Source organism: Podarcis raffonei, chromosome Z (genome assembly GCF_027172205.1).
Source record: "Podarcis raffonei isolate rPodRaf1 chromosome Z, rPodRaf1.pri, whole genome shotgun sequence".
Classification (NCBI taxonomy): domain Eukaryota; kingdom Metazoa; phylum Chordata; class Lepidosauria; order Squamata; family Lacertidae; genus Podarcis; species Podarcis raffonei.
The window spans coordinates 14993513-15017765 of record NC_070621.1 but is presented as its reverse complement, the minus strand read 5'-3'; the positions used below and the strand labels follow the sequence as shown (position 1 = coordinate 15017765).

General features: G+C 41.9%; 1 protein-coding gene across 3 annotated transcripts in view; it reads right to left on the bottom strand.

Annotated features, from left to right (window-relative positions):
* Nucleotides 1–12110: 12110 nt before the first annotated feature.
* CCDC180 (coiled-coil domain containing 180) overlaps nucleotides 12111–24253 on the bottom strand; it is a 61156-nt gene continuing 49013 nt past the window's right edge. For all 3 annotated transcript variants that reach the window (XM_053373209.1, XM_053373207.1, XM_053373208.1), the window contains 5 exons: nucleotides 20950–21087; nucleotides 20199–20310; nucleotides 18200–18305; nucleotides 15095–15233; nucleotides 12111–12338 (listed from right to left, as the gene is read on the bottom strand). In XM_053373209.1, coding sequence (XP_053229184.1) covers nucleotides 12207–12338; nucleotides 15095–15233; nucleotides 18200–18305; nucleotides 20199–20310; nucleotides 20950–21087 — 627 coding nt within the window. In that variant the 3' untranslated portion in view covers nucleotides 12111–12206. The remainder of the gene's footprint in view (nucleotides 12339–15094; nucleotides 15234–18199; nucleotides 18306–20198; nucleotides 20311–20949; nucleotides 21088–24253) is intronic.

Genomic DNA, 24253 nt, shown 5'->3' with positions numbered 1-24253 from the left:
AATTTTACAATGTTTCTGTAAATAGTCCTTAAATTTTTTCCAATCTTCTTCAGCCGACTCTTCTCCCTGGTCACGGATTCTGCTCGTCAATTCTGCCAGTCCCATACAGTCGATCAATTTCATCTGCCATTCTTCCAGAGTGGGTAGATCTTGCGTCTTCCAATGCTTTGCGATGAGTATCCTTGCTGCTGTTGTAGCATACATAAAAAAAGTTCTGTCCTTCTTTGGCACCACTTGGCCGACCATGCCCAAGAGAAAGGCCTCTGGTTTCTTCAAGAAGGTATATTTAAATACCTTTTTCAATTCATTATATATCATTTCCCAGAAAGCCTTAATCTTTGGGCACGTCCACCAAAGGTGAAAGAATGTACCTTCAGTCTCTTTACATTTCCAACATTTATTATCGGGCAAATGATAGATTTTTGCAAGCTTGACTGGGGTCATGTACCACCTGTATATCATTTTCATAATATTCTCTCTTAAGGCATTGCATGCCGTGAATTTAATCCCGGTGGTCCACAACTGTTCCCAGTCAGCAAACATAATATTATGTCCAACGTCTTGTGCCCATTTAATCATTACAGATTTAACCGTCTCATCCTGAGTATTCCATTTCAGCAGCAAGTTATACATTTTTGACAAGGTCTTAGTTTTGGATTCTAGCAATTCTGTTTCCAATTTTGATTTTTCCACCTGGAAACCAACTTTCTTGTCCAAATTATAAACCTCCTTTATTTGGTAATAATGAAGCCAATCTCGCACTTTATCTTTCAATTTCTCAAAACTCTGCAGTTTCAATCTGTCCCCTTCTAGTTCCAAGATTTCCCAATATTTTGGCCATTTAGCCTCCATGTTAAGTTTTCTCTGAGCCTTAGCCTCCATTGGTGACAACCACCTTGGAGTTTTATTTTCCAGTAGATCTTTATATCTAGTCCAAACATTAAACAGTGCTCTCCTGACAATATGATTTTTTAAAGCTTTGTGTGCTTTCACCTTGTCGTACCACAAATATGCATGCCACCCAAAAACATTGTTAAAACCTTCAAGATCCAAAATGTCTGTGTTTTCAAGAAGCAGCCAGTCTTTCAACCAGCAAAATGCTGCTGATTCATAATAAAGTTTCAGGTCTGGCAGGGCAAATCCACCTCTTTCCTTTGCATCAGTTAATATCTTAAATTTTATTCTAGGCTTCTTGCCCTGCCAGACAAATTTAGAAATGTCTTTCTGCCACTTCTTGAAACAATCCATTTTGTCCAAAATTTGCAAAGTTTGAAACAAAAACAACATTTTAGGCAATACATTCATCTTTATAGCTGCAATTCGACCCAACAAGGAAAGCTTCAAATTTGACCAAATTTCTAAATCTTTTTTCACTTCAGCCCAACATTTTTCATAATTGTCTTTGAACAAATTCCCATTTTTAGCTGTCATATTAATCTCCAAATATTTCACTTTCTTAACCACAGTCAGGCCTGTTTCATTTTGGAACTTTTCTCTCTCTATCGGTGATAAATTTTTCTCAAGAACTTAACTTATTCAATTTAAATCCTGCCACCTGACCAAATTCTTGAATTAGTTCTAAAACTCTTTTAGTACTAGATTCTGGCTCCTATAATGTCAAAACTAGATCATCTGCAAACGCTCTTAATGTAAACTGTTTGGCTCCGACCTGTATACCTTTAACCATCCGGTCCCTTCTAATCATGTTCAGCAAAACCTCCAGGACCGAGATAAAAAGCAGAGGGGAGATTGGGCATCCCTGTCGTGTCCCTTTTTCTATCTTAAACTGTTCTGTAACCACATTATTTACAATTAGTTTAGCCGTTTGTTCTGAATATATTGCACCAATACCATTCTCAAAACCATGGCCTACCCCCATACCCTGTAGGTTCTTTTTCATAAAGTTCCAAGAAATGTTGTCAAAGGCTTTCTCCGCGTCCACAAATATCAAAACAGCCTTAGTATTTATATTCACTTCTAACTTCTCCAAAATGTCAATTATATTCCTTAGATTATCCGAAAGATGTCTACCCGGAAGAAAGCCCGCCTGGTCCTTATGAATCTCCTCAATCAGTACTTTTTTCAGTCTCTTAGCTAAAATGTCAGCAAAGATTTTGTAATCCACATTTAATAGGGATATGGGACGGTAGTTCCTAAGTTGAGTCTTTTCAGTCTCTGTTTTTGGTATTAGTGTAATGTAGGCCTCTTTCCACGATTCTGGTGCCCTTTTCCCCTCCAAAATTTCATTACAAACTTCCTTCAATGGTTGCAATAGCCACTCTTTTAACAGTCTGTAGTAGCAGGAAGACAACCCGTCCGGTCCTGGAGACTTGCCCACTTGCATATTTAGAATGGCACCTTCTATCTCCTGGTCGGTTATCTTACAGTTCAGCATGAGTTTACTTTCTTGTGAAATTTCTTGTAATCCATTTGTCTTCAAAAATCGGTCTATATCCATTTCGTTCTGTGGCCCTTGTGCATAAAGTTGTTTAAAATATTTCTGGAAGCAATTTCTAATCTCATTTGGGTTATGTATGTCTTTTCCTTCCACTTCCAGATTTGTAATTGTATTTAGTTTTTGTCTTTTTTTCAGTTGCCATGCTAGTAGTTTCCCACATTTGTTTGCTGATTCAAATGTCTTCTGTCTCATTTGTTTAATTTTCCATTCTATTTCCTGGTTCATCAATTCCATATATTGTACCTGAAGTAGCTTTATTTCTTTCAAAATCTCCTGTGACTTTGGCTTTGCTCTCAGTTTCTTCTCTCCTTCTTTTATTTTCTCCAGAATTTTATCCTTTTTCTCATTTCGACTTCTCTTCTTTATTGCATTCTGTTGAATCAGAAACCCTCTCATCACGGCTTTACTAGCATCCCATATTACTCTTTTTTCAACATTAGTGGCCAAATTCACTTCAAAATAGTCTCTCAAAGTTTTTTGGGCCTTTTTGTATACTTCTTCATCTCTAAATAAGGTGTCATTCATCCTCCATCTAAAGGAGCCAGGTGTCATTTGTTTCATCTCCATCTTTACTGCATTATGGTCGGAGCAAGTTTTGGGGCAGATTTCTACCTTTTTTATCTTAGGTGCCATTCCTCTAGTAATCCAAATTTGGTCAATTCTAGTCCAGGTCATTTTTGCTTCAGAGAAAAAAGTTCCCTCTCTCTCTAGAGGGTTCTTAGTTCTCCAAATGTCAATCAGGTCCATATTGTCAGTCAGTTCAAAAAAGGTCTTTGGTAATCTCCCATCTTTGGTGATTACTTGTCTTTGTGCCTTGTCCATATTTGTAGAAACAACTCCATTCATATCTCCCATTAAGATTATATTATAATCCATATAGTCCAAAAGAACCTCATGCAACTTCTTAAAAAATTCAGATTTCCCCTCATTCGGTGCATACACCCCTACAATCAGGAATTTTTCTCCTTGAAGTTGAATTTCAATAGCCAGATATCTTCCTTGTTCATCTTTAAAAATTTGTTTCGGTAAAAGTTTCTCCTTTGCATATATCACAACTCCTCTTTTTTTAACCTTGTCCGATGAAATAAATTCTTGTCCCAATCTCTTATTGATGAGCAGCTTCCTGTGTGACCTCATTACGTGTGTTTCCTGTAGACAAATCAAATCCAATTGTTCTTTCCTTAATATATGGAAAACACTTTTCCTCTTTCGAGGGGAGTTGATCCCATTACAATTCCAGCTTAGAAGTTGCAGAGCCATGGTAAATTATTTGTTCTTCCCTCCTACTGCCCCGAGTTGCTCTTCTTCCTCAGTCGGTGGTGTGTCTTTCCCTGGTTCAGCAAGTCCATATGATAAATTTGCTACATCCAAAGTTCCTTGTGAGTCAGTTGGGTCCTCTCCAATCACTCCCTTCTGCAGGTTCTCGCCTTGTTCATTAAGAAATTTGTCTTTATCCTCCACAGTCCTTATTCTTATTTTCCTTCCTTTAAGTTTAAAGGATAGGCCTTGAGGAAATTCCCATCTAAAAGGAATTCTATTTCCTTTCAGTAGGTCCACCAGATCTCTGTAATGGGCCCTGACATCCAAAATGAGTTTAGGGATATCCCTAAAAATTTCCACGAAAGAGTCTCCAATTTCCAAACGTCTTTGATACTGTAAATTGAGAATTTTATCTCTTTCTTCTTTTGATCTTAACGAGATCAGGCAGTCCCTTGCTTTATTCTTTCTTTGTTTCCTACCAATCCTAAAAGCACTCACTATCTTAATTTCTTCCTTTCCCAAGTCCTTTTGCCAAAATTCAGTAAATTCTTTCATAAGAAAGTCCACCAAGTTGTCTTGTTCCTCTTCTGGTACCGCCCGAAGTCTCAAATTCTTCTCTTTCCCTTGAAGTTCCCACATGGACAGGGTCAGGTCATGGTCCTCAAGTTTCTTATATACCGGTGGAAACCTCTCCTGGGTAGCAGTTGCAATTTCTTTTGCTTCTTCAGCTAATTTCCTGGTGGAGGCCGATTCCTCTATAAGCTTCTCAATAGATTGTGTATTAGAATTCACCTTCTTCCCCAATTCATTTATGCTTGTAGTATTCAAATCAATTTTTGCTGAGGCCTCCGCTACTTGCTTATTTGTCTCTGCAACTTGTTTGGCTAAGAATTCCAGTGATGTATTAATTTTACTTAATGCCTGGGCGATTGGATCTTGAGATGACATAACTTTTGGTCTTTGCTGTAGAACTGTAACTCCTGATGAGCCCGCTGGACCAGATGTTGAGGCCCTTCTCTGCTGTGCAATGTCGGTTTTATATTGTTTCCCAGATCTAAGCTTTTTTTCTTCCGTTTGTTCTATTTTTCCCTTCTCATCTGCCATATCACTCCCATACAACAATCCAAGGTCAGTCTCACGCTTGGTTACTTTGTTTTGAAAGGGAATTTTCCAGGCTCTGTTATTTTGTAGCACAAAGCTTATTGCAACAAATCTCCTCTAGGGGGACACAGTTTCAATTTCAATAGTAACAAATATAGCCCTAGTAGCTCCCCTTTGTTCTTTAACCAAGCACACTTTCCACCAAAAATAGGTTTTTCTGTCCAAAATCTCTTTATAAGCAATTATTCCCTTCACAGAGTATCAACGTTCTTAACACTTAGCACTTTGACAGCTGTCAAAAGCAGTCCGTTCCAGGTTTTAGAGGCAGCTGATGGAAATGCCTCTCGCTGTCTTTGCAGGAAGAATAATGCTCAAATTTCTCCCCTCCGCCCCTGCTAAGCGGAGGGGGATCCTTTTTTCTTTAATGTTGAATTAGTCTTTCAATACGTCTTTCAAAGTTTCTACTTTATATTCTCTTTGCTTTGTCCTGTCTACAAATCGGGAGAAGCAGACTTCCTGTTGGTACTTCCCCTTTTCAGTGCCAAATTGCTTAAAAATTTGTAAAAATTTCTCTTCTTACCCCTACTCACGGGTAGTTGTTTTCAGTCCGAATTTCCAGAAAGGAATCGACGCTCTCCGACAATGGCTTGCGGCTTCGCCCCGTGAAGACGGTACGATGGTGCGCGACTCTCAGCTCCGCGCCACTCACCCCCGCTCCGTTCAGAAGCCTTTAAAAAGGCTCCCTTGCAGTCGGGGGGGCGCAAATGGAGCCCACCGAGCCTCCACGTTCGCAGGCTTCACCGCCTGCGATTTCTTCAGGTCTCCGCTTCGCCGCAGCGGCCAGACCCACGCTCCACGGGGCCGGTTCCCTCCGGAGCTCAGAGGGAACCCACCATTAATCGCTGGCGTCGACCGCAAGTTATGATTCTTTTTTTGATGCTGAGAGAATTAGATTCTAAGCTTGCAAAAATGTGAAAATGACAGAGTCATCCATCCCTAGTAGACCCAGACATGCAGTCTGAGCTGATGTAAAGCAGCCTCTTTGTTCCTCTGGGAACCCTTCTGAGGTGTTGTCAAGAGTTTCAACTGATTGGCAGTTGATTCAAATTCCCATTTGCGGACTTCCGGGGGCAGTGCGAACGGCAATGGCGGTCCCTTTCATCTGTGAAGGGGAAGCTCCGCAGAAACGGGTCGTCCGCTACGGCGAAGCGGAGACCCTTGCTGGAAAACCCACAGGCGGTGATAGCCTGTGGTCGTGGGACTCGGCGGGCACCTTTAGCGCCCCCCGAAAACACAAAGGGACCCCGCAAGGGGCTCCGGAACGTGTCGGGGCTGGCGTGGTGCTGTGAGTCGATCGCTCTTTTTGCGGAGTGAAGCCGCTAAGCGCTGACCCTTTTCCTGGGACCATTCGGCTGAAAGAAAACTACTACCCGTGAGTAGGTGATTGAATTAGGACTAAAAATTACTTAATTTGGCATACAAGCGGGAGACGCAACCAGGAAGTCCGTCTCTCGGCTTTTGTTTAAAGACTAAAGCAAAGACTTTTAAAGAACCTATGCCCTGGAATTTGGGAGTTAAAAGAATTAAACTTCCACACCAAGCAGAAGACCCCACCTCAATTTATTTGGGGTGGAGAAGGTGAAAATTAGCTCTTTTCTCTTTGTTTCTTGGATTTATTAAAAAAACTGAATCCCAGGTTATCGGGCTGTCAACTCTGGAATTAGAAGGCTGTTTGGAACTGTCATTTTGTATCTCGCACTTCTCTTTTTGGGACATGTTAACTCTCTAAGAGTAACTTTGTGAAAACTCAAAGGACTTAAAAGGATTCTGAAGGTTCTTTGGTAACTGGCTACTGTTAATTTGTCGAGGGCACTCTGTGACTTTGGGGAAAACTTTTACTAACTGCGACATTCTTGAACATAGGGTCCCTCTAGTGGAGTATCGAAGTTTGACAATATACTGCGGGAATTTTCCATCTGTGGATTTGGGGATTTCCATGAGAAAAGCAGACTGTGGGACTGACCTTGACGCATAGACAAGAAGTGGGATGAGTGGAAAGACAAGATCAGCTAAAGCCAAAACATTGCAGACTACTTTAACTTCACAGCTATGCAGATCATCTGTTCCCACGATTTCTGTGGCACAAGAGGAAGATATAGACCAAACTAGGCCTGAAGGAATGGCCTCAGGAGGGGACTTTACCTCAGTGTTAAATAAAATTTTTGAAAAATTGGAGGGCCTAAGCAAGCAAGTGACTGATCAGTCAGCTAAAATAGATCAAAATACTGTTAGTATCAACAATCTGACTCAGCAAGTCAACTTAAATGCGCAAACTATTGGGAAACTTGTGGAAGACACTACTGCAAATCGTAAAATAGCTGAGGAGGCAAAGCAGAAAGTTGAGGAAGTTCAAGGAGAAATTAAACCTATGCGTAAACAGCTAGGGGAACATCAGGCACTTCTGTCTATGATAGAGTTAAAAAATAAAGAAAATAACCTGAGAATTAGGTCAGTACCAGAACTTGATAGAGAAGACCTAACTAATTATCTGACAAAGGAATTTGCAGAATTTTGGTCTCTGGAAGAAGAAAAGGACTTTAAAATTGTAAGTGCATTCAGATTGGGAAAGGGAGGGAGGAAGATTAAGTCAAGAGACTGTCTGATCTCCCTAAGAACGAAGGAAGAAAGAGATAAGATTCTGAGTGCGCACTTTAAGACGCCTATAGAGATCAAAGATTCATGGGTGGAAATTTACAAGGACATCCCGAAGCATCTGCTTGAGCTTAGAGCGAACTACGGAGATCTGGTGACACTACTGAGAAGTAACAAAATTATCTTCAGATGGGAATTCCCCCAGGGGATATCTTTTACCTTTAGAGGGAAAAAAGTTAAAATCAAATCTGTGGAAGACAAGGAAAAATTCTTGAAGGATTACGGAGAAGACCTTCAGAAAGTGATTGAAGAAGAATCAAGTGACTTAGGATCTGGACCATTAAGCTTAATACCTACACCTGGGGGATTGAAAGATCCTGAGAAAGAGACGCCACTTTTGGGAGCAACAGGAGGAAAATAGAGATACTTCGATATGTCTTTGCAACTACTAAGTTGGAATATTCATGGTCTGAATTCCCCTGAAAAGAGGAGGAAAATTTTTCATTTATTAAAAAAGGAACAATTGGACATAATTTGTTTGCAGGAAACACATGTGATTAGGCTTCACAGGAAAGTGTTAATTAATAAAAAACTAGGCCAAGAATTTATTTCATCAGATAAGGTGAAGAAGAGAGGAGTGGTTATCTATGTAAAAGAAAGCCTATCACCAAAATTTCTTTTTAAAGATGAACAGGGAAGAATTTTGGCAATCGAAATCCAATCTCAAGGAGAAAAATTTTTGATTTTAGGAATTTATGCACCAAATGAAGGGAAATCGGAGTTTTACAAGAAGCTGCATGAGACATTGATGGACTTTATGGATTATAATAACATCATTATGATGGGAGACATGAATGGAGTGGTATCTACGAATATGGACAAAGCACAAAGACAGACTGTAACGAAAGAGGGCAGACTACCAAAAACCTTTTTTGAACTGACTGACAATATGGACTTGATTGACATTTGGAGGACCAAAAACCCCCTAGGTAGAGAAGGGACGTTCTTTTCTGAAGCCAAAATGACATGGACTAGGATTGACCAAATATGGATAACTAGAGGACTGGCACCTAAGATAAAAAAGGTGGAAATCTGCCCCAAAACCTGCTCCGACCATAATGCGGTAAGGATGGAAATGAAATTAACACCTATCGGTTCCTTCAGATGGAGGATGAATGACACCTTGCTAAGAGATCAAGAGATTGTAAGGAAGGCCCAAAAGACCTTGAGAGACTACTTTGAGGTAAATTTGAAAACTACGGTGGAAAAAAGAGTAATCTGGGACGCAAGTAAAGCGGTCATGAGAGGGTTCCTGTTTCAACAGAATGCAATAAAAAAGAGATCTCAAAATGAGAAAAAAGGGAAAATTTTGGAGAAAATAAAAGAAGGAGAGAAGAAGTTAAGATCAAAACCAAACTCAAAAGAGATCTTAAGAGAAATTAAGTTATATCAGGCACAATATATGAAACTGATTAATCAGGAAGTAGAATGGAAAATTAAACAAATGAGACAAAAGACTTTTGAGTCAGCTAATAAATGTGGAAAACTATTAGCGTGGCAGTTAAAAAAAGACAGAAGTTAAATACGATTACAAATCTTGAGATTGAAGGGAAAAATATACAGAACCCGGTGGAGATCAGAAGGTGTTTCCAGAGATACTTTAAACAACTCTACACGCAAGGGCTGCAGAAAGAAACTGATATGGACCAATTCTTAAAAACCAATGGATTACAAAAAATATCTCAAGAAAATGAAACAATATTAAAGCATCAAATTACAGAACAAGAAATTGAAGGTGCCATTCAGAATATGCAATTGGACAAATCTCCAGGGCCGGACGGGCTAACCTCCAAGTATTACAGGACTTTGAAAGACTTTTTAATTCAACCATTAAAGGAGGTTTGCAATGAGATTATGGAAGGGAAGAAGGCGCCGGAGTCGTGGAAAGAAGCATACATCACATTGATACCCAAGACAGAAGCTGAAAAGACACAACTAAAAAACTACCGTCCCATCTCCCTTTTAAATGTGGATTACAAAATTTTTGCAGACATTTTAGCCAATAGACTTAAAAAAGTGTTAGCTGAAGTAATACATAAGGACCAGGCAGGCTTTCTTCCAGGCAGACATTTATCTGATAACACAAGGAATATAATTGACATTTTGGAGTTGCTGCAAACGAATATTAATACGAAGGCAGTGCTAGTTTTTATTGATGCGGAGAAGGCCTTTGATAATATTTCTTGGAGCTTTATGAAGAAAAATCTTAAAGGGATGGGAGTGGGACAGGGGTTCGAAAATGGTATAGGAGCAATCTATTCAGAACAAAAAGCAAAATTGATAGTAAATAATGTGGTGACTGAAGAATTTATGATAGAAAAAGGAACACGCCAGGGCTGCCCTATCTCTCCATTACTATTTATTTCGGTCCTGGAGGTGCTGTTGAACATGATCAGAAGGGACCGGTCTATTAAAGGAATTCAGGTCGGAGCTAAACAATATAAATTGAAAGCTTTCGCAGATGATTTGGTCTTGACAGTACAGGAGCCAGAATCTAGTATGAAAAGAGCTTGGGAATTGATTAAAGAATTTGGTCATGTGGCAGGATTTAGATTAAATAAGTCAAAAACTAAGGTATTAGAGAAGAATTTAACACCAGTGGAAAAGGAAAGGTTTCAGAATGAAACAGGTTTAACTGTGGTTAAGAAAGTGAAATACCTAGGGGTTAATATGACTGCGAAGAATCTGAATTTATTTAAAGATAACTATGGGAAATGTTGGGCAGAAGTTAAAAAAGATTTAGAAATATGGTCTAAATTGAGGCTTTCCTTGTTGGGTCGAATTGCAGCTATAAAGATGAATGTATTGCCAAAGATGTTATTTTTGTTTCAATCATTGCAAATTTTGGACAAGATGGAATGTTTCAAGAAGTGGCAGAGAGATATTTCTAGATTTGTCTGGCAGGGCAAGAAGCCTAGAATAAAGTTTAAAATTCTAACTGATGTAAAAGAAAGAGGTGGATTTGCCCTGCCAGACCTTAAATTGTACTATGAATCAGCAGCGTTTTGCTGGTTGAAAGACTGGCTGCTTCTTGAGAACACGGACATTCTGGATTTAGAAGGCTTTAATAATGTTTTTGGGTGGCATGCATATTTGTGGTACGACAAGGTTAAAGCACATAAGGTATTCAAAAACCATATTGTCAGGAAAGCTCTGTTTAACGTCTGGATAAGATATAAAGATTTGTTGGAGAGCAAAACCCCAAGGTGGCTGTCACCAATGGAAGCTAAGTCCCAGGAAAAGCTCAATATGGAGGCCAAATGGCCAAAATATTGGGAAATTTTGGAGCAAGAAGGTGACAAATTGAAATTGCAGAGTTTTGAGAAATTAAAGGATAAAGTGCGAGATTGGCTTCACTATTATCAAATAAGAGAGGCCTATAATTTGGATAAAAAAATTGGCTTCCAGGTGGAGAAATCAAAATTGGAAACAGAATTGCTAGAACCAAAAACTAAGATTTTGTCAAAGATGTATAACTTGCTGTTAAAATGGAATACACAGGATGAAACGGTCAAATCAGCGATGATTAAATGGGCGCAGGACATAGGTCATAACATTATGTTTGCTGACTGGGAGCAGTTGTGGACCACCGGTATGAAGTTTACGGCATGTAATGCCTTAAAGGAAAATATTATGAAAATGATTTACAGGTGGTACATGACCCCAGTTAAGCTTGCAAAAATTTATCACCTGCCTGACAACAAATGCTGGAAATGTAAAGAAGCTGAGGGAACATTCTTTCATCTTTGGTGAACTGAAGAATGAACTGAAGAAGGTATTTAAATTTACCTTTCCTAAGAAACCAGAGGCCTTCCTCTTGGGCATAGTCGGCCAATTGGTGCCAAAGAAAGATAGAACTTTTTTTATGTACGCAACAACAGCAGCAAGAATACTTCTCGCCAAGTTTTGGAAGACACAAGATCTACCCACCGTGGAAGACTGGCAGATGCAAGTGATTGACTACATGGAGATGGCAGAAATGACTGGCAGAATCCGTGACCAGGGAGAAGAATTGATGGAAGAGGATTGGAAAAAGTTCAAGAACTACCTACAAAAATATTGTAAAATGTTTGAGTGTTAAAATGATGTGGGATTTGAAGGTAACATGGCATTTGGGATATGGTTAAAAGAGTTATGAAAAGAAGAATCTTAAGAAAAAGGAGGGGGTATGACTAGAATAATTATTATGTCAAAATATATAAGGTGGTGTAAAGGTTTAAGATAAGGGAAATTAGAGACATAATAACTGGAAATATATAATTATAAACGAGTTTGGAAAAAGGGTTAGAATTTGCTGAATTTGACGGAATAAAGAGGAATACAAAAAAGGGGGATGTGAGGAGGTCAGGAAAGAGGGATATGGATTCTTGAAATTTAAAAAGTGGAATTTTCCTTTCTTTTTTTTCTTTTCTTTTTCTTGTTAAGTGTGTATTTTTTGTTTGTTGTTGATGTTCTTGTTTTGTTATATGTGATATATGTTTTGTAAAACCTTAATAAACATTAAAAAAAACAACAACAAATTCCCATTTGCAATTCCTCACCAGTTAAACCAGGGTGTTAGAAAACAAGGACGCCTTGATTTCTAAATAATATATTTACTCAAGTGTGGTGGGGTGGATATATTGCTTACAGAGAGAGAAATGAGAACACGTGAAGGCAGAAGAGTGTGGCAGATTCATGCGTAGAGCTGCTTGATCTTCTGCACTGACTTCTTCCACCAGTCTGTCCAGTGCTGGGCCTTCATTAGAAGAGCTGTTTTCTCCTTTTTAATCCTGGCAAATTCCGCCTCCAACAGTTCCTTGAATGCCTATGTGAGCAACACAACCCCAGAAAATGCAAAATAAGGACCAAAGAAATCCATATTTGCCTTTGGAAGCCTTGAAAGTCGCCACTGGAGAGGGAGTGGGGGAAACTGCATGGGAGGGGTGTTTCTAGGACAAAGGTGAAATAGTTGGGTTCCCTTGCCATTTTTACTATTGGATGCTGCGTGTTGTTTATGCAGTCTTGTTATATGTATAGTACTGAAATGTGTTTTTGGTATGTTGTCATGTTTGCTATTGTGGTGTTTTGTTATGCTATTCTGTAAGCTGTTTTAAGCATGCTTGAAGAGTGGCATGATGTCAAGGTCAGTAAGGCAAGACACTGGTGAGTATGCACTGGGGGAAGCGGGGCTGGAGTCTGACTCAGGAGAAGGGGGCAGTAGTCTGTGGTGACCTGTACTAGCCAGAATGCAAGAATTAGAGGGAGGGGAAGCTTCAGAGCTGGAGGAAGAGGCAGCCCAGGTGAAAGTGAAAGGTTGGGTGCTTCCCCTCCCTCCCCTGCACCACTGCCTCCCAGAACCAGGAGAAAATTGAAGCAGGAAGAGCAAAAGCAGCTTCCACACAGGTGTGGTCTCCAGCTACATGTGCACAGCCCATCAAGGGAAGGGACATAAGCTGGTGGAGGGGGGGGAGTGTTCTCCAGATGCTGCAACTGCTCCATTGAGCACAAGACCTGGGAATAGCTGCCCAGATGCTAGACTGGTGTGCGTAGGTCTCCAGAGCTGTAGAAGCAACTGTTATTGTTATCTATGACAATAAATAAAGAATTAACTCTTTGTCATGTGCATTCCTTTGGCTGGGAAATGTCCTTGCCACATGCAAATAAAAGGAAGGAAGGAAGGAATCTATCTTTCTGTACTCACACCTAGGATGACTGAAGGATGGAGTTTAAAAAAACACAAAAACTCCCCCTAATTTCCATTAATGATTATGCTCTCAGATTCCAGAGATGGAGCCCACATAAATCCTACTCAAGAGTTGTTGGCATCTATCTTTCTCAAGAGACAACAGAGTGCACCTCCAGGGCTGAAGTCAAACCACTGAAGAATTACAGCACCTGCTGTGGCCACAGAGACCAGTAACTCATAACTGCTGCCTCCTGCATTGTTTTTGCTGTGTTAGCAGCACCAAAATGACCTATCCTGAGCACAAGCCTAGGCAGTGTGTATGGAGGTCCTGAGCTGCCCGGATGACAAGACCCCCCTCTTGGCCTAGCTGATGTGGTCCAAAGGACAGCAGAGGAATATATTTGATACCAGCTTGGGTGCAGGAGTTTCCAGAAGGAGGTGTACAAGGCGCCATCTGACCGTCTTAGGGATTTCACTCTGGATTTGTGTAGGGTTTTCTTCTCCTAAACATGTTCCGCAGGCAATGGGTTCACATTCTTCCTTGGGATTTATTCCCAAAGCCTTTTTCACGAATGGGTACACGCAACTACCGATTTGCGCGGGGGTTACATTCCTGACCCCGCCTGGTCTGTCTCATTCTGCCACTGCCCCATTCTTCCACCTTTTCTGACCACTTCCAAGTTGCTGTGCTGTGAGTGTGCAGTCATGCATCAATTAGACACACATAAATTGGTTGCTGTCTGTATAGTCGCAAGGCAGCAGATGTTTAGGATCAGACTTTTCCTTCTCCAAGATGAGCAACCTTCCTAGGTTGACAAGCCTCATCTGCCCCTCACTTTTCTCTACAGTACATGCAGAAACCGCCTTCTTGACCATTGGACCCATTACTGGTCTTGTCCACTCAATCCACCAGCCTGCCTTCACATGCAGGGGAAGTTCCTAACTCCTAACTCAGGGTCTGAGATCCATTGGCTACTCACACTTAGTTTAGCTAGAAAATCGAAGCTGTTTACTGGTGTGTAGCTGCTATCTTGCGGCTTTACTCTTTTGTGCAGCCATTAACTGAAATAAATGGATCATGGTTATGCTCATTAACTTCAGTGCATCAATTCTGATTAGGACTGAGTGGGGGACAACCCTAGGCATTATGTTTCTGGATTAATGCAGTGTATACACACATACACCTGAAGGCAGCCCTGTTTAGGGAAGTTTTTAATGTTTGAAGTTTTATTCTGTTTAATATTCTGTCGGGAACTGCCCAGAGTGGCTGAGGAAACCTAGCCAGATGGGCGGGGTATAAATAATAAATAATTATCGGCGGCAGCAGGAGGCCGCATTAGCTAAAGTGGTGCTTCAGGTTAAGAACAGTTTCAGGTTAAGAATGGACCTCCAGAATGAATTAAGTACTTAACCCGAGGTACCACTGTATTATATTATACTCTGTGGATAGTCTCCAAAACTGGGAGAACTGGTCTTGGATGGAACACAAGGATAGAATGGTGAAGTTATTCTTTAATTACACCAGAGAGAGACTTGGAAGGGGCAGGCAGTGCAAGCTTTTGAACACCAGAGTTATGTGCTGGCTATAGGCTGTCCCAATCAACAGTCTCTAGTTGCAGCATTTTGCTGGAGCCTCTGAACCAGGCTGATGGGTAGCACATTTACTTAACTGATGTTCCTTGAATATTTTTAAATTCCTTTTACATTTTGTATTCATGCTTTTATACTTGTAAGTCACTTTGAGACATTTTTTGCAGTAAGTAACAAACAAAAGTAATTAATAATTCCAACTTCGACCTTTCATGAAATGCTTTTGCGTGGAATCCTACCCCACATTAGCAACTGTTTTTCCTATCAGCTGCTGAGGCCACAGCATTTTCCCCACAGTTCCTTACCACATAAACAGCATCCCTTTTTTCCATCGCTGCCATGTGACCCAGGGTGGTCTTGGATGTAGTCAGTGAGGTGGTTTCTCGACAGATGATCTGGTTTGGAAAACCCACCAGGGTAGTTCTTGGGATTCCAGGCCAGGTCCTAAACAAACAAACAAACAAACAAACAAACAAACAAACATTTAATCTATCTATCTATCTATCTATCTATCTATCTATCTAATAACACACACAGAAGCCTCCCAAATTGAACAGGGATGGGAGGGTGTAATAACCTCCCTCAATAAAGATAGATTAGTAATGTGACCAGATTTGGGGATGGTTTTTTATTTTTTATTTTATTTTATCACTTCTTGGGCCACTTCCACACTGAAACTCTCTGAAATATGATTGGGGCGGAGCCACCAAAGTAGTTCCTGTTTGATATCCTGAGGAACCCTGAGGAGAAAGGGTTTTTCTTCTGGAGAATATGATCCTGGAAGGGGAGGAGGAGTTGCTGGTGACCTGGAGTGAAACCTGACCCAGAGAACTAGGTTGAATGCTTACCGTGCCCTGAAAGCTCACAAGAACCACAGGGCAGATTTGTGGCAAGAGACCACCTGAGATAACAGGGAAGTGAGAAGCGGGATCTGTTTCTGAGTGAGGGCCTTCTTGAAAGACTGCATGTTGAGTATCACCCTGAAGTGAGTGATGGAGGGAATCAAGCAGCTTTTCTCCTTGTTCACCACAAACCCAAGCTGATCCAGCCAGAAGAGAGTAAGATCTGTGGCCTAATGACAGAGATCCAGAGATATCACCAGAATATCATCCAGGTAAGGGTGGGTGCAGATTCCCTTTGTTCCTAAGAACACCACAAGAGCCACCAATACCTTGGTAAACACCCAGAGACAGGAGGAGAGGCTGAAAGGGAGGGCCTGATACTGGAAATAGTGGTGAGCATATGTGATGGGGGTGGGTGGAGATGAAGAGAATGAATAAGTAGAAATGAAGAACATGGGAGGTCGGGAAGCCAACAGGAAACAAAATGAAAACACCCATTCAGAATCATCTACCAAATGATCTAGCAAACATGACAAAGGAGAGGACTAGACAAAGGAAAAATCCACAAAAAACAAACACTCAAGCGTTTCTCTCTATACACATGGAGAGACAAGAAGACCCAGCTATCCTTTGCAGGAGGCAGGATTGCTCTGGAGAGACAAGATGACTTCTCCCCTCTGGAGATGAAGTTGCAAGTTGAAGATCCTGCCTGTCTCCAGTAGGGGAAGTCATCCCTATCTGGGATGGCATCTCCCTCCATCTGGTAAATATCCACTCTCTCTTCTGTCTGGGCACACTTCACCCAGCACTGATTGGTTGCTGGGTCACCAGGAGGCTGATCCAGAGACTGCCCATGACAGAGAGAATAGATAACATCTTAGTTAGGGTTTCTAAACAAGGACAAGGAGGGCTAGCCATAAACTTTTGCAGCATTATCCTCACTGCCCATTACTCCTGTTCAGGGTTCATGCCAGTTTGCCTTATCCCCATCCAGGTTGCTATAAGTAGAGGATTCCTTCCTCACCCATCCTGCCCCCAGTTTTCCTTTCTTTTTTCCAGTTAACACTCAATAGTATGTGGCTGAGCGTGCTCAGTCCTTTTGGGGAAGGGGCCACAGCTAAGCAGCAGAGAATCTGCTTTGCGCTCAGAAGGTCCTGGATCCAATCCCCAACAGTAGGACTGGGAAAGACTCCCTGCCTGAATCCATGGAGAGCTGTTGCCAGTCAATGTAGACAACAATGAGCTAGAGAGGGATCAATGGCCTAATTTAATATAAGGCCGCTTCCTATGTTTCCTATTCCTCAGCTTTGGTTTCCCCCCTCCCTTTTATTTTCTGCCAGTTCTGGGGTTCTCTTAAAGAGGTTGATAGCATCCATGTTGCTTTCCAATGACCCTATTTTGGCTCCTTTCCTATGGGCACTTACCACCCGAGTTCACTATCAGAGGGACTGTGTTTAGGGACTGTCTCTTTCCCGCCCTCACAGCTGTCTCATAGAACCATAGAATTGTAGAGTTGGAAGGCACCCTGAGGGTCATCTAGTTCAATCCTGATAACATTAATATCCATTAACATTAAAAGAACATGGTAGGGATGTAGAGATTCAAAAACAGTTTGCCCAGAGGTGTACCTTGGATCCCTTGCACCCTTGACAAAGAGATGTATTGGTGCCCCTACCCCACCCCTTGCAGGGCAGTGGAGCTTGCAGAAGAGTGGGCAGGCTCCTAGACGCTCCTAGGCAGACTGGAGAGGTGCAATTTTGTGCCCCCCTGGTCCTGGACCCTTGGTGTGGGCTAACCTGGCCAACCCCTAGATACACCCCTGACTGTACCCCCACATAGTGTGGAAAATTAGTTGCATGTCTGCATTTAACTTACAGCTGAATTAGGGGCAGGCAGCCACTTTGTGGTGGGCCAGATCCAAAAGGGGCCACTCCTCCAGATTGTTGAAGCCAATTCTAGCAGGTGATTTAAAATACGGCAGCGGAGGTTGGATGGCCATCTGTCAGGGTTTCATTAGTTGAGAATCCTGCATTGCAGCAAGTTGGACTAGATGACTTTTGTGATTCCTTCCAACTACACAGCTCTGTGATTCTATTTCTGAAGAATTATGACACACCTGTTGTGCATCACCTGTTACTTTTCATTGCCTTGTGGTATAGTTGCAATTAATCTCTTCACATCTACCTGGCAGCAGTAAATGCCAGCCAGTTTCCTGCTTTCAAAAGAAAAAACTGGACGTGCCCTCCTGGTTATTCCTTTGCAGTTTTGGCTTTATCGGCCCTATGCTTCACATATGACATCTTACCTGCCACACCCATGACAAAGACATGGCCAGGCATGGGGAGAATGGTTTAGCAGGCCAAATCAGGAACACTGGTGGGCCTAATTTAGCCTGTGGTGCCTGAGGCTCTGCACACCTGTGCTAAGAGCTGCCATTCTGTAAGCACTCTTGAACTGCAGATGCTGGGGACTCAGTACGGGACTACAAAGCAAATTAACCCAAGATAAATTCTTCTGCATGGATAGATTGCCTGCAAATTCCCCCATCAGATGGCTTCAGAATGTTACCTGCTTCCCCGCTCAGCCACCAGCTTGTATTCATCTCTTTCTAAGGAAAGGCCAGCTTTCTTGCGACGGATCAAGGTACAGGTCTTTTCCCGGGAGACTTCCACCTCTGGCACAGGAGAAAGGGCACTGTTATTGAATATTTCTGATGGTACCAAGGTAGATATATATTGTCGAAAGAATTGGTCTTGTATATGATCTTGAATAATAATTGCAACTTAATGGAAAACAGTCCAATATCTTACACTGGAAACTTGGTACCTCTTGAAGAAGAAGAGAAGAAGAGTTTGGATTTGATATCCCACCTTTCACTCCCCTTCAGGAGTCTCAAAGCGGCTAACAATCTCCTTTCCCTTCCTCCCCCACAACAAACACTCTGTGAGGTGAGTGGGGCTGAGAGACTTCAGAGAAGTGTGACTGGCCCAAGGTCACCCAGCAGCTGCAGGTGGAGGAGCGGAGACGCGAACCCGGTTCCCCAGATTAGGAGACTACCGCTCTTAACCACTACACCACACTGGCTCTATTCTTGCTTTGGAATATAGCTGTAATGGAGAAAATCACACAAAAAGGACTAGAACCTGCAGACATTTTTAATTATATGTACTGGCATTCTTTCATTACATATACAGTGGTACCTCAGGTTAAGTACTTAATTCGTCCCGGAGGTCTGTTCTTAACCTGAAACTGTTCTTAACCTGAAGCACCACTTTAGCTAATGGGGCCTCCTGTAGCCACTGCACCACCGGAGCACAATTTCTGTTCTCATCCTGAAGCAAAATTCTTAACCTCAGGTACTATTTCTGGGTTAGCGGAGTCTGTAACCTGAAGCGTATGTAACCTGAGGTACCACTGTATAGCAGAACCATCACTGTCAAGATAACCCTTGTCACAAGCCTGACAGATATGGAACAATACTTGATAATCTAGTAACGCTAATATTCTTTACTTGGACTTTTGTTATTTTAATCCATGTAAAACTGTACTCATTCAATGGGCCTATTTTAATAGCTTTGTTTTTCATCTGTTGTTATAACTGTTTTATATACATTATAAAATGAAATAAAAAGCTTTTACAAAAAACAAAACACAAAATTAACACCAGCAAGATAGGAGTCAGCTTCTAATGTAAGAATGGGGGATAAAACTCAGCGCAGTCTGCATTTTAATGCAAAGTCTGCCTGATCTGCACCTCCCAAACAATATGCAAACTGAAACACAGCAATCTTTCCAAATTCACACTCTCTTTTGCTAAATTTTCCAATGCAATTCTCCACTCCCTCCACAAAATGTGAAGGAAAATGAGTTTAAATTTGGGGAAAGGATGTGTCTAAAAATACCTGTATGTATGAAGACATCATGCATAAGTGAATTTCCATAAGGGGAAAACTGCTTGTAAAAATGTGACTTCATGGGGGGGGGGGGAAATGTACTAAAAGACAGATGAATTTCAACAACTACTTTGTTTTTTTAAAGATTAACTGCAAAGTTATGATGGGTGGTAAACTGAACTTAAGGCTGGGGGAGAGAGAAATTGAAAGTGAAATTGACACGAGTTGTCACTTTAGGGTTTCATTCTCTCATATCAAGTCCACTTCCTGTGTTTTGCTTCCTCGCAAGTTTCCTCCTCTGTGCCCTTGAGAAGAACATGCAAAACACACTGGCTGTGCTTACTTATTTGCCTACTGTATTGATACAATGCCCTCCTCCCAAGGCTGTTCAGAACAGCTAACAGTGTAAAATGCTAAAGTTAAAGGTTACTGCATAAAGAAAACGAGGATGGCAGTCAGAGGGCTAACTTACAACCTCTCTCCCAACATGCTAGAATTGTGCTTGCGGTGAATTTTTGTTATGTTCATGTACATATATGAGAGAGCATTCAAATGTGATATCCCCACCATCTGTATGCAGTGATATAGTCCACTTTGCCACCTCCCTCTGCTGCACAAGTAAGCTCTCCTTCTGTCAGGAAACCATGGCAGAATTCACATTCCCCTGGACGTACTTCCCTGCTGCACATCGTCAACGGTGAGGCTGGCATCCATCTCCGCAAGCATCTTTTCCGTGGTGGCGGCCAGGCTGGAGACAAATCTCTGGGCGCAGTTGATGACACAGTCCTGTTGGGGAACAACAAGTGGCACAGTGTATGTTGTGTGGAGGTAAAAATCTACAAGGGCTTCTCTTTCACTTGGGGTTCTGACTGCCTTCTAGACTCAGACTGGGTGTGGCTTCCTGGCCTGGATGCTGTCGCCAGGTCAGCTTCTCAATCTGATCTGGGGGTAGGGATGGGACAGGAGGAGAGTGTTTCAGGGACTACCCTTTATCAAGGGCAAGACCTCAGTTTGTCATCAGTTGTGACTTTAAGAACTGGAGCTTGAGCTTGTTTCCCCCTCCTCCCTCCTCTTCCTTTTCTCATGCATGCCATGCCTTTTTTACCCTGTGAACCAGAGGATTGTGAGCCACTGCCAAGCATTGTAGGCAGTACTCGGCTACATGGACCAATGGTCTGACACAACATACGGCAGCTTCCTATGTCCTTTAAAGTCTGGTGGATAAAAGAAAAAAAGAGGCCAACCCAAAGAAGCAGCCCGTCCCTTGAACTGCAGACTGTTTCTGGTCCCAGTAGCTGATGACAAGAGTACTGAGCCCACAAGTGAAAATGTCTGGATAAGCGAAGCTCCATCTCTCCATACCTTAAATGATTTCATCTCTGTACTTAACTCTAAAGAGGTGGCAAATCTGAAAGAAAAAGATACCTCTTGCTGCTTGGTGGATAGACGGATCCCTTTGGCCTGCTCCTTCTGCCTTTCCTCCTCCTCTTGGCACAGAGCCTCCAGCTGGGGCAGATTGTCAGGGTGGCCCAGACTCGGTCGCAGCTTGTGCTTGTTCTTCTCCTTTAATTGAACAGTCAAAGGGCGACATGCGCTCAGTTGTCATTAGAACAACAGTGCGAACTGAGCTACGTGCATGCAAATTACATTGTGATTATGCTATTCTGCCCTGTTTATGTCAATGGAAAGGACATTGGTATTCTGAACCAATGGATTCAAAAGATTATGACTAAACTGTAGGAATAACTTTTTTATGGTGAAAGCTGTTTGACAGTGGAACAGAAGCCCTTGGAAGGTGGTGGACTTTCCTTGGAGGTTTCTAAGCAGAGGCTGGATGGCCACCTGTCTTGGATCCTTTAGATGAGATTCCTGCATTTCAGGGGGTTGGACTAGATGAAACTAGGGGGGGGGTCCTTTCCAACTCTACAATTCTATGATTCTATGAAATGTAGCACAAATGCGGATTGGGGGTGGGGGAAGAGCAGTATCAGTGACACATTGTTTGTGGGATGAAAGTAACAGCAGCAAATACTAATCATATTCATTTATAATTTCATTTGTATTTACACTTAAAAAAAAGATGCTCAAACCATCTTACAACAGGAAGATATTTCAAATTCAAATGGTGCAAAAATGAATTTCATAATTAAGACAATAAAATGACAACACAATAGGCCAGTGTAAAAGATACAGATTTAAGGGCACTCCTTGCAGTGAACATTTCTGCCCCCTTTGAATATTAATGGACTGGCTGGATGCAGAGGCATGGTGGGAGGCACCAGCTGGGGAACCTCCAGGGGAAGAAGGCTCAGAGACAGGGGATTGGTGATGGGATGATGATGAGTGGTCAGAGGGAGAAGAGGAAGCAGATTGGTAGTAGGAGGGACTTCCAGGTTAGCGCCATCAGCTAATGGCGGATTCCCTCAGAGCTCCGGAGGGAATCGGCTCCGCAGGAACCGGGTCTTGCCGCTGCGGCGACGCGGGGACCCTCAGAAATCACAGGCACTGAAGCCTGTGAACTTGGTGACTCGGCGGGCACCATTTGCGCCCCCCCGACCCGCGAAGGAGCCTTTTTAAAGGCTTCGGAACGGGGGACGGGGTGAGTGGCGCGGTGCTGAGAGTCGACTGCTTCTCCTGCGGAGTGAAGCCGCATGCCATGGTCGGAGAGCGTTGACTTCTTCTTGTGAACAATTGGACTCTAAAAGCAACAACCCGTGAGTAATACGGAAATTGGATTTGTAAAGAAAAAAATTTTTTTTAATTAGGCACGATCGGGGAAGGCGCAAACAGGAAGTCCGTCTCCCCATCTTATAAATAATCTAAAGCAAGGACTAGCTAACTAAGGTCGAGAGAATTTCTTCTTCTTTATTGGGTAAAAGACATTAATTTCACGATTTGGCAGTATAAGTAATTTCACTGGAGGATAAGAGCTAATTTTGAGAGCTGAAGTGCCACCCCCCCCGGACCCGGGAGTGATCCGCGAGAGAGCCTGTTGAGGAGATATAGAAGAGTTTGACAGCTGTCAAATTAGCTGTCAAGAAGGAAAAAGAGAGCTTTGTTTCTGCTGTCTCTGCTGGATATATTTGCTACAATTTGGTTATATTTTGTTGAAAACAAGGAAGAACTGATACAAACTAACTTGATTTTTTGGATTTGAACTGGAAGGAAGATAAAGTAACCAAAATCCCTCTAGAGGGGATTTTGGGACATTACAAGAATGGCTGAAGGAGGAAAAATTCAAGCTAAATTGGACAGAGTGTTTCTTCTCTTGGGAAAGTTACAAGGCCAAATTGATGTTTTGGCTACAAATGTTGCAACTCTGGACTTAACAGTAAACAAATTCATTGAATTTGATAAGGACTTGACTCATGAAGTCCATGCAGCTGGACAAGAAGAGAAACTTGAAAGATTTGAGAGTGTGGAGAAAGAGATATATGTTGTTTCTGAGGAAAAGGAAGGAGGAGATGTAATGTTGCAGATGACAAAGGAGAGCCAGAGGCCTGACATGATGGCTACAAAGGAAAATAAGTACTGGATGATGAAAATCTGTTTTGAATTGAAGATTGAAGAATGGAGAGATCTCCTCATGTGGAGATCTGAAGACCTATGGATTACAAATTTGATTAAGGTGAAAGTTGGAGCTTTTGGGACATTTGGACTTAAAAGGAGTAAGAAACAAGATTCGGGCTCCACTTTTAAGTATGGAGGTCTGGCTGGAAGAAATATGGACCCTATCGGGACAGAGCTTCTCCGAGATCTGGTGTTTAATATTAAGGACTACCAAAAAAACCGGCAGAGAGGAATTGAGAGAGAATTAAGAGCCTCGGACGTGAGGTCTCCAGGCTGATAGTAGACTAAGACTGATGGACATTTGTTGGGGATTGAAACCGGGAAAGGGTGGGGTGGGGTTTGGGAATCCAAAGGGTGCAGAATTATAATCTGTTTTTTTATTATTTTGTTTTGTTATTAGTATGAAAATTGGGGAATTCGTGGAAGGGAATTTGGGTCGACTTTAGAAAAAAGTTTTAAGAATGAGCACTGATGTTTAAATACTGATGTTTATAAGTTAAAATTGGTTTTTTTAAAAATGAATTAAATATAAAAAGGTCAAAAATTGGGGACAAGAACTTGTTGAATTAACAATTTGAATTGGAATATAAGAAGGGGAGGTGTGGGGAAGTCAGGGAAATATGTTATTGAAAATAAGGATTGTAAACTTTATGTGTTTTTAACTTTTTTGATTTTTGTTTTTTTGATTTTTTAATGTATAAAGGTGGAAAAACTCAATAAATATCTTTAAAAAAAAACAAAACAGATTGGTAGAAGGACATGTTGGAAGCAGAAGAGGTAACAGGGTTTAGTGAGCAGGAACAGTCTGTGGTAGAGAGCAGTCCTGGCTCAGAGGCAGCAGCGGGGGGGAGGTGTCAAGAGGCAGAGTGGAGGCAGACTGCTGAAGATGCCAGGAAAGCTCTGTCTCCTGCTGTGACCAGCTCCCCTCCCCACTGGTCTCCCAGAACACACAGAGAAATGAAGATGGTGGAGTGGAGCAAAGAGACAAGACAAAGGAGCCCTAGGCTGCTGGGGAAGGAACCAGTGGAAGAGCTTTAGAGAGTGGTAGCAAGCACCTTCAGTCCTCACATCTGCCTCACTGGGGCAAGACCTACTGGGAAGAGTTGCTTTGATCACTAGGCCTGTGCTGCTTCGGTTTCTCTGAATAAAGAGTTAAATA